Source organism: Anabas testudineus, chromosome 10, assembly GCF_900324465.2.
Source record: "Anabas testudineus chromosome 10, fAnaTes1.2, whole genome shotgun sequence".
Lineage (NCBI taxonomy): Eukaryota > Metazoa > Chordata > Actinopteri > Anabantiformes > Anabantidae > Anabas > Anabas testudineus.
Genome location: NC_046619.1, coordinates 9169104 through 9181802, shown reverse-complemented (window position 1 = coordinate 9181802; position 12699 = coordinate 9169104). Strand labels below are relative to the sequence as shown.

Here is a 12699-nt window from a genome sequence, read left to right as displayed (position 1 = left end):
TTTATATATTTTTATATATTTTTATAGGCTAGTCCTGCCTTGATGAACAATGGAAAACCGTCCCCTGGGTGGTCCACTATTAGAAACTGTACACTATTAGATTATTAGATTATTATTATTACTCATGCATTATTTTGTAAACTGTGTTGCAGCTGGTTAAAGTAAACGATTAAACTCTATTATGCTTAATACTTTTATAGTCGTTGTACTAATCATTATTTCATTATTATTAACCCTTTTACATTGCTTGTTTAATCCAATGTCAATAAAAAAAATTAATTATTGAAATCCTCACATTTGAGAATTTGCCACTATACAAATAACGATTTAAAATAATTGTTGACAATAAAGAAAGCGACAATTATTTCGAGCTGAGTAACTTGGCGGGTTTTAGGACCCAGGTAAAACCGGGCGATGTGCACGCGCAGCTCCGTGATGGGGGCGCGCACGTCACGAGTCACGCCACTCAATCTCAGATGTAGGGGAGCTGGGCAGACACACAAAATCAACTATTAGAAACAGGGTGAGTGCAATTGTATGCTTATTCTCATTCTACCAGAGACCTTCGTTTGTACATATATCACCTCACTGCAGTATTTATTTTTTGGTCCTTGCAAAGTTGTTTTTTTTTTTTATGTATAGCCGCTTATGCACTGAGGCTAACGATTAGCCTGACCAGGGGGATGTCAACAACCCGTCAGACCAGCTAGCCGGCTAGCTAAGCCGCTACACAGTATAGCAGTCTCATTGACTGTTGCATTCAAGTCGCTTTAAAGTGCGTTGTCTCATTCGGTTTCTAGTTAACTTAATTAAGACTATCGACGATTCAGTTTAACCAGAGTTTTAGTCGCAAGCCACAGCTGACAAGCGGATTTTCTGCGCATGCGTCGTTCCCACAATCCCGTCGCTCCTGTTGTTGTGGCGTAGTACTCTGACCTGTGTATTCGTGTACTGTGTGTTTGTTTGTACACATTGCCAGTGGCATATGTCATAATACAGATCTCTGTGTTTTAGGCCCATAATTATGTTTGGCACCTGTGGATTTCTGTTTATCCACGCAAAATAGATGTGTATACGTGTAGTCACGAGTTATTGTCACTGTGTTGTGCAATAATTGTCAAAGCTGTATTCATTCAGCCCAGAGCAAGCCTCTTACTTCAGCTAGACACCTTTGGCAGCCATTACATCAAGGCCATTCACCCCTGTCAGTGGGTTCCTCAAACTAGTCAACCATTACACATCTCATACAGTTTCCACTTGTTATCAGAAAGGTTCATGTGAGGTGAAATACAAATATCTATAGAGCAGCAGTGGTTTTCTCAGTAGTCTGTGCTGGATGATCAGGAAAATCAGGCCCATAACCTGGTTTGGTTGTTGACTTTCATTTATTATTATTCAGTAGTGATTTCCATTGCTCCTTTAATTCCCTAGAAAGTATTTTTATTTTTGCATTTGTTCCTTTCTAGGTTAAGTTGACCCTGGTTTTCCACCTGGTGTGGAGGCCCAGCTCCGCGTGAGGAAGAATGATGAGCGGGAAGAGCCTGCTGCTGAAGGTGATCCTGCTAGGGGATGGTGGAGTGGGCAAGTCATCTTTGATGAACCGCTATGTCACAGATCGCTTCGACTCCCAGTCCTTTCATACCATAGGTGTGGAGTTCCTCAACCGGGACCTAGAGGTGGATGGGCGCCTGGTCACTCTTCAGATCTGGGACACAGCGGGTCAGGAGCGCTTCAAGTCTCTACGCACACCCTTCTACAGAGGCGCAGACTGCTGTCTGCTCACATTTGCTGTAAACGATCTGCAGAGCTTCCAGAACCTTGGCTGCTGGAAGAAGGAGTTCATGTACTACTCAGACGTTAAAGACCCTGAGCGGTTCCCTTTTGTGGTGCTAGGCAATAAGGTAGACATGGAGCAGAGAGAGGTGGGGGAAGACGAGGCACGGGCGTGGTGTGAAGAGAATGGCTGCTGTCCTTACTTTGAAACCAGCGCAAAGGATGATACTAACGTCACAGCTGCATTTGAAGCAGCTGTCAGAGAGGTTCTGGCTGCCGAAGACAAGATTGACCATGCACTACTGAGTAGTACTATCGATCTCCACGGCAACCGCAAAACCTCTCGCACATCTTGCTGCTGATTGGTCAGGTGTGAATCTACCTTGTCTTAATCTCTCTGGCTGAAACTTGCCTGTGGCAGTTATGAGAGCCAGTCAGATATTGTTTATGGTACAAGTTCTGTAGGTACAAGATGCTGAGTACAGCATCCCCTAAAGATAATATGGGTAAGATGCAGCAGTTCTGAACAGGGCAGCATCAATGATTCAGCTGGTCTCTAGATTATTGAATTATTGCTCTAACTAAGGCACAGGCACACTTGTCCTTGTACTACTGCTTTCCAGTAGTGTTTTACCCAACTTCACCTTTCTCACCCTATGCAGGAGTTTTAGCAGTGAGTGCTTTCAAAGCATTTATTGTAGTCAAAGTTACATTTTAATTAACACAGTCCTCTCTTGAATGGCACACTCTGCCTTTTGCATAGCAACATACCGTAAGTGTTCATCTCACTGTCTAAAAGGGGATAATATAGGGTTTTACAATGACTAGATACAACATTGTTCTCACTTGAAATCATCAGTTACTGGATTTGTGTGTGAAAATCCATGTAGATATTGTGATGGAGAGTGCCTACTCAAAAGTAAGATCATGTTTGTAATCAGTTGAAGGGATTTATGAGTTTAACAGCTCTGATTGTATGCACTGGTTATGAGCTATTGCGGTGCTCTCCTTTGAATATATCACCTGCCGTGTAGCCGAGGATGTCAGGTGTAGGAATCAGGCATTCTCACATGAGTTCAGTGTTTCAGAAATAATACTGCTGTTGTTGATAAACTGCTGTTTACATTTTCTTCCTTCAGTATGTTTTTTTTTTCTTTTTTTTTTTAAATTCAGATATGTTTGCCTGCTATTTATGTTGGGCATCAGTGTTTGATCAGGGGCTGATTAAACTGTGTGTTCCTGATGTGGAGATAAGGTTATAATTAACATGAATTTTCATAATCATGGCATATTTGTAATCCTGTGTCTGCCCCGTTGATTGCATGGCGGGCCTTAACATTCCAGTTCTTTACTATTGCCTATTTTCAAGGTCCCCTGTGCTTTACTGATATATTACATATGCCTCATGCTGTCAGACAGGTCATTCTAGGTCTCAGCTGAATGTGAAATAACAAGCATAAGTCCAAGAGTGCAAGGATAACGCTGTTACTGATGGATTTGTGCAGTGCAGACCGTTCACCTCCCTTGTCCATTCATATAGTATTGCGTGAGCATTTGGAGAACTCAGTGGTGTTTATTTATGTTCACCTGGATGGTACTTTATTGTTATTTTTGTGTTTTACATAATTGTTTTTTTTGCTGCAGGTACATTTGACCTTTGCCGCTATGGCTTTTACTACCGTTGGCCAGAGGGCAATGTTGTTTTTAAGTGTGTGGCATAAGAAAATAATATGCCTGATATTCAATGCTTCAAACTTTAACATGGTTCAAATTCATCGTCATCGGTATTTCAATCGCTGCTTAAATAATATTTTATATAGTGTCTGCTCAAACAACCAAACCCGTTCCATTAATGGGACAAAAGTGTTTTCGTCTTCTGAATGCACAAAGTCACTATTGTTCACATTATGGCATTTTCAGTTGTTGTTGTTGTTGTTGTTGTTGTGTAGTCTCTTATCCTGAGATCACAATATTTGCCTTTCAAGTCAAACATTGCATCCAATTTCAGTATGCATGCAGATTAATAATGAACATTTCAGTACGAGAGCTTCACTGTGAAGGTGAACCTAATTTAATCAGGTACTGACACATTTGCTTATTACATGGTTCTTCGGTTTAATGTAGGCCCATAATAAACAAATGGTTGTCTATATGATTACGGTTACATTTTATGAGGTGTATTTGAGTACTGGTACTCCAAGTGTACGAGAAAAAAAACTTTATTATCTGTGAACTAAGCAGGGCATTTTAACAAGCAGTTGGCCTACATTAATGCAAAGTGAAAATGAGGGCTCTTAGTGTATCATTTGTCTGTTAATGTTTTCTGGATTAAACAGAATATTTTGTCTCCTTACTGTACTATTTTCTGTTTTACCCTATACAGATCATGTAGCCATTGATCGTGTTTACCGAAACTCCGAAACTGAAACATACCTTAAAATCAGTGGGTAGTTACGGTGGTAGCATAACCCTCCGTTATGTTCCTCTCATGATGCGTCTTATGTCACTGTAACCCAGTCTAATGTCAGTATTTTTTTATGTTACTGTAATATTTATGAATGTAAAAACTAATTTCTTTGGGCTGTCCATATTAGTTGCTTATGTAAATTGCAAAGGGCATTGGTTTTAATAATGTACAAAATGACGTTTGTTTCACTCTCACTGTTTAACTTTCCCACAGCTTAAATTACACTCAGTGGACTGACTGTTCATCTTGATTATATGTTGCTCTAATGGACAACTTCCCTTACTCCTCTTTTTGCACTACAGAGGATAAGACTGGTTGTGCCAGCATACTGGGAAAGTGGTGAAAACTCTCCAGTGCTTGGCTACAAATAAAACATACAACATACCAAATGGAGACTTTCTTGTCTGTGTTTTTTGTGTGGATACCTTGAAAACTCATGAAAGTATATGTGTTTAAAAAAAAAAGACTTTTAAGTCTGAAAACAAAAGCTATTTTTAAAACTAAAATGGGTCATTCAAAAATGACATGTTCCATACTTATATCCAGTCACTTCACCATCAGGAGAAAAAAAACAGTAATTAAAAGAAAACATATGAAGTTAAATTCAAACTAAGGATTTCTCAAAAAGAATTGTACATCTTATATTACCCCAAAATCCATCTTTTACCACACAGGACCTTAAATAATTTCTAATTTCAACCTTAAAAAAACTGAGTGAACACTGCTTTTTTCCAATGACGTGGAAAAAAGCAGAGCAAACCTCATTAGGAAGAGCATCAAGCATGCACCGCATACTGTGAAATTTTAATATCTAAATTAAAGAAATATACAGAAGGTATAGCATCTATAACCACTGGTCAAATAACCTCACAGGAAACAATACTGAACTGAAGTGCTACACGCAATGGCCTGTACTTTTTATGAAACATCAACATAATCAAGGCTATCACTTTAACAAATACCAAGTTGTAACAATAAACCAGAACACATTTAATGACCAGCTCAGTGCCTGCACCAAAACTGGAGGGTGCTGTCAAGAGATGTCAGACATGTTTGCAGGGTATGGAGACCACAGAGTCCCTCCTCTGTCCCTCTGCAGCCTTCCATACAGGTCGTAGCCTCTCCTCTCCTCCTCCCTGTGCCTAAGCTTCCTCAGGTACATCTGGTTCACAGCCAAGTACAAGGAACAGTGCACCTGTAGACACAGGAGGAGAGAATACAAAACACCTTGGCCCCTTAATGTGGCGACAAGCCAAGGATAGACCCCCAGTTAAACACAGTTACAATGCAGCAGACACTGGGCTTTCACACATGCTTAAAAAAATGTTTTCAGGAGCACTCTGCATGAATACTTCAAAGAATATTCTTTTTATTATCAAATATTACAAACACAAAAAATAATCATCAAACAGCCTGCTGCTGCTCGACAAATCCACCACTCACAGTTGGGTAAAGCTTCCACCAAATAGAATAATCTACTTATTATGTTGCAAACGATTTTGTTAGTAATAAAAAATGTAAAAGTATTAGTAATTTCATCTACATTAAAGTAAAAAAAAAAAACAAAACAAACTACAACAAAATTTCTAAGACTAGAGATGAACGAAGCAGTCCTATCTCTATACATGTACCTCAGTCATGCATTAATAGCAGGGGGAACTCACATCAACAATACGTTTAAGGTCTAATTATAAGGCTATTCAATAAGTTAGCACCTAGTGCTTTTGCCATCTCACAATTATGAGAAACAATTTCAGATCTTTGTAGATCAGAACTACACAATATGTCCCTTTTTCAGAAAGAAACCATTCCAAATCATAAAAAATTCCTTTAGTCTCCTCATGCTGAATCCTTCGTTTCTATTATTTAAGGGTGGGGGGTGTCACACATCCACACGCTGCAGTGTGTGGATGTGAAGTGAAGCTTTAGAGAGGTCTAGCCCTCTCTTTGTCCAGAGGAGCCTCTCCTCTGACATGTAATATAACCCTTGGCAGTGACTTGTAGTGCAGGTGGCCTCTAGAACTGGATCTTTATTGGCTACTTCTAAAACAGGCATGACTCCATTGTTGAGGCTTTTCTCCAGCCCGTGAGAAAAGTCCTGAGGTCAGCATGAGACTGCAAATGTGCGTTTGTCTGCTACTATGGCAACCAGATGTGAAGGATGGTTGCTGTGGTAACCTATAATCCTTATTCTGTGTAACAGCTGTGTGTTGCATATGGGTTAGTGATTAGTGATGTGTTATTATTTGACTGCGGTAAGAAGCAGAAATAAGTTTTGGACAAGCTCAGCAAGCAAATATTCTGCTGACTAAAAAAAAAAAAAAGCAGGCAAATTTCTCTCTCTCTCTCTCTCTCTCACACACACACACACACACACACAGACACGTCAAAAACAACACGAAGAAAAGTACAAAACAACCTCCTTAAAATGAAGAAAGTAAAAGTGTAAAGACAAGGTTTTTTTTTTTTTTAAAGTCCATAACCACAGGTGACTCCGTGCAGGTGTAGTGGGAGGAGAGAGCTGTTGTCATCCTTTTTTTGATCCCAGTGTTGGTGAAGCAGTGACAGAGCAGATGGGAAGCTAGGGAACCTAACACCGTGCACTTATTCCCTTTCTGCCCAGATACCGCAGAACTGCAAAGTTATAGGTGGTTGACACAGTATAGGTCAGCTATAAAAAAAAAAAAAAAAACAGAAGCAGAGACAGGAAGTGTCAGAGCAGAAGTGAGGAGAAGAAATTCACAACATCCTGATACACTACAAATAAGAAACAAACAAACAAACAAACAGCTAATGGCATTAATTTGATTGCAGATACCATCCCTATAACAGCCTCTGTAATGGAGCATGGGAGTATAATGGCTGCACCATTTGCTCGGCTGGAAAAGGCACCAGACATTACGGCATTATTATGATGTTTTTGTCAGCTGAGAAAGAGGAACAGAGAGCCATAGTACAAAAGTCATTAGTCATGGAGGCCCCAGATGCCTCAGCGCCTACACTTTGAGCGCCACCAAGTCACATGAGCCATTACACTGTTGTTGTACCTCACTATAGCAGCATAGCCAAATTGGCTCCGGCTGAAGCATAATCACTCACCAGAGCCAAGAGAGTGATGCCCGCACCGGCAAAGGCCGCAATGTAGAGGTCATAGGTCATTCGGTACTGAAAGGAGGAGATTTGCATTAGTGGTGAGAACATGTCTGCTTTATCTGATGTCAGGTGCCGGTTGTAGATCATGACAGCAGACCTAGTGTTATTCCCTAGTGCTTACCTCTCTGGTCTTGCACACAGTGGACAGTGTCATCCCACAAGCTTTCCCTGGTACTGCGTTCCACGGTAAGAGACCTGTCATAATTAAAATTGTCTTGTCATTTCTATTAGTTACAGAGGCATTTTAAGGACAAAGCTGACATATTCTGTATGTTTTTTACATTTAAAGGCCAAAAAACAATGCAATGCTTCCTCATCTTGTCTGTGTCTCTAAACCTAAAACCCACTGATTCCCACTGGTGATGTTATTCTTATAAAAACTTGTCACAAATACAATTACATTTTAGCAAACATCCCCAAAACATGAGTAAATAGTGCATCAACTGGGGATTAACACACATTTGAGGAGCCGGTGAGCATTCACAAGAGCTAAAATGTGGAAAATCGCCAGACTTAATCATTTGACTAAATAGAGTTGGTGTGATATTGCACAGGTTTCTCGTTACCGTATTGCCTGGCATCAACACAGAGCTGGTTGATACTCGCTGGGGTCTCTGTCAGAACATCAATGGTGTGGCAGGTGACGTCCATGTTGTAGAAGAAGTAGACGGGCAGAGCAGAGAAGGCAAAGACCAGCAGCCACAACACCGCTAGTACGTACGTCACCGCAATAAACTGTGCAAGGAGGAAGCAGAATAAACATTAGGACACATTATCATAATAAACTGATGCACATAACTAATCCAAGAGAGTGTTTTTATGAGCAGTGACTCACTTAGTGACCACATTTACTTTTCTGATTAGCTTTACTTGTTATCTCACTCTGTGTTCTCCTCCTCTTCCAACTACTCAGTCCCCCCCCCCAGCCCCCCCAGTCTCGAGCTGCTCAAACACACACTGTATGCTTATCTCTGCATGTCCCCAAAGGTTTTAAGCAACCTTAAGATTTTCGGCTCAGCTCCCACCAGGGAGTGATATATGTATTAATCCCATCCAATCTCTCCAATCCCCTTTACTTGTCCCATCCTGGGCCCTCTCACCGAGGAGCTGAGGCAGCGGCCGCACATGGTGCTCCTGAACTCTCCAAACGTTTGCTTGGCAGCGCTTGTGGTGTAGAAGCCCTCAGCCAGCAGCACAATGCAGTAGAGGAAGAAGAAGGAGGCCAGACCATAGATGACATACTGGAAATACTGAATGCTGAAAAGAGAAACTTAAACAATCACAACCTACAAAATAAACACTACAACCCGCGGAATACAATAATAATAATGGAAATGCCACACTTTCTTACTTACATGTAGGCAAGCGTGATGTAGTCCTGAAGGTTTCTGGCAAAGTAAGTCTCGATGAGCCTCTCTGTCTCTGTGAGTGCCTGGTGCCCGCAGCCGCAGAAGAGGGCAATGCCAGAGAAACACAGCAGTGTGGCGACCAGGGAGCAGTACGGTATCCCACCCAAGCAGCGCATACAGCAGTCATAGCAACCTGTTAGTCAAGATGTTAACACCATGAAAGTCAGAGCACATTAATTATTGATGCCTTATGACAGACAACACGGGAGACTTAATCTGTTCCAGCGTGCAAATTAGGCACAGCAGAATTTCTTGTTTTGTTTTGTTTTTTAAATCTTAGTTATTATAGTCTATTGTCCTTCAATCTGTGAAAGTAGTTCACACAAATGTGAACATTTGTTATATAACTTTTGTGGTGGCCATGCAGATAGTTACATTTATTTTTCCTAGTTTGGAAAAAGCCCTTTGATATTTTCAGCCACATCTTGCCAGTGTGATGCTTGAAACTAGAACTGGCAATAAATAATAATTACTAATCAATTTCCTTAAATATATTCTCCTACAAAGTTGTTTCACAACTTCAAAAAACCAAAAACCTACATGTACAATTATGTAAACCTGAGAACAGCAGCAAATCCCTAAAATTGGAGAAGGTTTAATGTTGACATATTTATAGAGATTATACAACACCAAATTCTGTGGATCTGCAATTAATCGATGGTTTCATCAATTCATGAACTCTCTTTTTAATTAAGTGAACATCACACAAGATTCCTTTAAATGCAGTTGAAGGAAGAAACCTCCAGAGTTGGATATCTCACACCCTAAATAACTAAAAGAAAAAAAAAGTGTTCATGCTACTTCATCTCCACGGAGCGAGCTGCAGCTGTAAACACTTTAGTTCACTTGGTAAAGCTTTGCATTCTTCCTTATGGTCATGTGCGGTCTGAATGGATGCCAAGGGCCAAGGGCATGGGGATGTGGCTGCCCTGACCCCAGCTAACACCCTGACTCCATTCAACACCCAGCATGAAGTGTGTGAGAAAAGGGGGAGGAATGAGAGGAGAGACGAAGCGAAAGCGAGAAAGAGGCTGCTTTTGTGACTGCAGAGACAACAGTCTTTGTCCCCACAGCATCATGGGGGTACAAGGGCCACCAATGTCAAGCTAACAAAGGCCAGAGGCACCTCTATGCCTGACACACACACACACACACACACACACATGCACACACTCACAGACTTCCTTCTAGTGAGAGACAGGAACGAAGTTATAGGACAGACTGCCTGCGCTCGATGAGGATGGAAAAGCAAATCCATAAACAAACAAGTGCAACAGTGTGCATGTGTGCCATGACACGCTTGCATGCGTGCATCCACACAGACAGGCACAATGGAAGCAGGCAGACTGTGGTTGGTACCCTTACAGTAAACACAGATGGCAGGAGGGGCAAATAGATAGCTCTTTAATTGAACACATCTACATGATTGTGTTGGCTGTGTCACAGCGAGGAGAGACAGACTGATCACCCTCACTCAGAAAGCATAACCCTAATGTGGAGCTTCAAAAAAAAAAAAAAAAAAAAAAGCTGTGGAAGGAAGTGAATTAAAATAAATTAAATATTCTTCCATGCCACAAAGAATATCTGGTCATCAGCACATGTAGTGTCAGCACCATGGAAACTAACAGCATGAGCATCCTGCAGAGCTTCACACACATGCTGTCTAACCGCATGCCTTCAGATACACCTTGTACCAATTACCAATTAGTGACAACAACATCAACAACACAGCTGAAGCACTCTGAAGCAGGCACCTTGCACATCCTGGGATTGTGCCTCAAATGGAAAACACGGGCCTGGCTTTGGTTAAAAAAAAAATAAAAATAAAAATAAAATGCAAAGCCGAGGCCAAGTTCGTCCCTTTTAAAAAAAATTGAGAAAGATTGCAACCGAAAGCAAATGCGACAAGCCTCCTCTGAAAGTAGCCCTGCCATGTGAAGCATGAAATAAATCTCATAATATCAGCAGAGCATCAGTCGGCGAGTAGCCGACCTCTAAACTGGGGGAAAAAAAAAAAGACTTAATACAGTCTGATGTCCTCTCACAATCACATTCATACCACAAACTCAAATGCAGATTTGATAAGAAGCCTCGACTCAATAATAAATAAATAAAGTAGGAGCCTCTTACCCATGTCTGTGAGGATGCGTTCAGCACTTGTTGGCTACTGCTGCTTGCACTGCAGCTGGTCAGCTGATGATATGCGCAACTTGTCTTCGCCCCCCTCATATCAATCTCAACTCGCTTTCTGTCCCCCCCCCACCCCCCACCCTCCAAACAATGGACAGACTCTCCGATGACTGCGAGTGCAATCTTAAAGAAACAATGTCGCTTTTCAATGAACTTCGAGGCAGAGAATAATAAGGAGGAGGTCAAGGTTGTGACGCTGGAGAAATTTACTTGGCTCATTGTTTGACGCGCATTTGGAAACGTGCATCTTCTTATGCAAATGTATTGAAAAAGGCAACTTCTGTGAGTAGGTCACTCCAACCCCAGGCCCTTCAGTTCCTGCTTCTCCAAAGGCCTTGGTTTTAAACGCCTGAGAGGCAACAATTCCAGCTTAATGAATAAAAACAGAAAACCAAATGAGAAACAGGCCACGAGAAACATGCAGAGCAGGCATCTGTCCCCACAGGCACAGCAGACATGTGCATTATCTCAGTCTCTTAAATCACACTGTGCATTTCTGGAATGCTCCTTTAAAAGGAGACCTAAATGTGGTTTTCACAAACCATGAATATCTAGAAAGTTTCAACTTCCGATAAAGCCTGATAGTGGCTTTTAGGGCCTGATAGCTGAGGAGCAACTAAACCACAAAAAGCTCCTTTAATGGAGGAATAAAAAAAAAAAAACTCTGGTATTTCAATCAGACTGGATTGTTATTTGATTTGTGATAATAAAACCCCATAATGTATATCCACTAGGTATTTGGGTCAGCGCCTGCTGGTTTCTTTGTCCACGTCAGTTCATGCAACCTCATAACCTGCTATCAGAAGCTGAGCTTGAGAAAAAAATGAATTTGATTAAAATGAAATGTGCTGTGAGTGGAGCAGAGCAGCATGCAGCGGGGAAATATCACTGATCTCAGGCGACCTCACTGTGGAGGAGTGAGAGACGGTCCTCTGATTCATCTCCACCCTCTGGCTAACTACCACAAATAAAGAGCTGGATTTGGCTTGATCTGTGGCCAGTAGATGGCAGGCTTTCTCCTGCCATGGTGGTGTATGCACAGCAGCAGGCACACACACACACACACTTCACTTCACATCCCATAACAACATTTATTCTCTTAAAAAAAAAAAAAAAAAAGTGTTTTATTGTGAAGCGTCTCTGAACACGATGAAACCAGTTCACCAAATGGTTTGAGTTCCTGTCAGCCAGGTCAGTAAATGTCTGGCAAAATCAATTAGTCGGCTTTAATATTCATGTGCTCATGTTTTATCCTAATGGAATCTGAAATTCAGTGTGTGAAGACACTACTTTAATTTGTAATTATGTTATGAGGCCCTTTATTTCTTTCACCTAATGTAGCTCTCATGGTACAAACCCTATTAGATTATTTATTTCGGAGCTTCCAGCTCAGAGCTCCTCAGAGAGACACCGCTCATGCTATACAAGCCTTGTTCTCCACTAACCAGGTTGTTGTACACAGTGTTTTACAGGCTCTGACTCCTGGTGCTCGTCCATCCCCGTTGCACGGGTCTGGAAAGGACCACTTGACTCATTACGATACCGTAAAGATAAAAAAAAAAAAAATGTTTTCTTTTGTAAAAGCTAAAATAATTACTCTGTCACCTTTGTGCGACTGTGTGTTCGCACATTTTGTAAACACATTCCTCCCTGACTCATTCATACTTTATGCATCACTTAACCTTGTTTGATATCTCGATTGTTCCT

The 12699-nt window shown here is 41.2% G+C and overlaps 2 protein-coding genes across 3 annotated transcripts; one reads left to right on the top strand and one right to left on the bottom strand.

The window, feature by feature from the left end:
• Window positions 1–444: 444 nt before the first annotated feature.
• On the top strand, window positions 445–4633 carry rab9b (RAB9B, member RAS oncogene family). Its single transcript, XM_026358577.1, has 2 exons — window positions 445–523; window positions 1467–4633. The coding sequence occupies exon 2, from the start codon at window positions 1524–1526 to the stop codon at window positions 2133–2135; it is 612 nt and encodes a 203-aa protein (XP_026214362.1). The 5' UTR covers window positions 445–523; window positions 1467–1523; the 3' UTR covers window positions 2136–4633.
• Window positions 4634–5020: 387 nt separating this feature from the next.
• Window positions 5021–11017, bottom strand: plp1a (proteolipid protein 1a). 2 transcript variants are annotated; one of them, XM_026357211.1, is made up of 7 exons: window positions 10933–11017; window positions 8749–8935; window positions 8494–8650; window positions 7960–8128; window positions 7515–7588; window positions 7340–7405; window positions 5021–5435 (listed from the first exon to the last, which is right to left on the bottom strand). In XM_026357211.1, exons 1-7 carry the CDS (start codon window positions 10934–10936, stop codon window positions 5274–5276), a joined length of 819 nt encoding a protein of 272 aa, XP_026212996.1. In that variant the 5' UTR covers window positions 10937–11017; the 3' UTR covers window positions 5021–5273. The 2 variants fall into 2 exon arrangements, with proteins under 2 accessions (XP_026212996.1, XP_026212997.1); XM_026357212.2 differs by lacking the exon at window positions 5021–5435 and adding an exon at window positions 6656–6911.
• Window positions 11018–12699: the final 1682 nt, after the last annotated feature.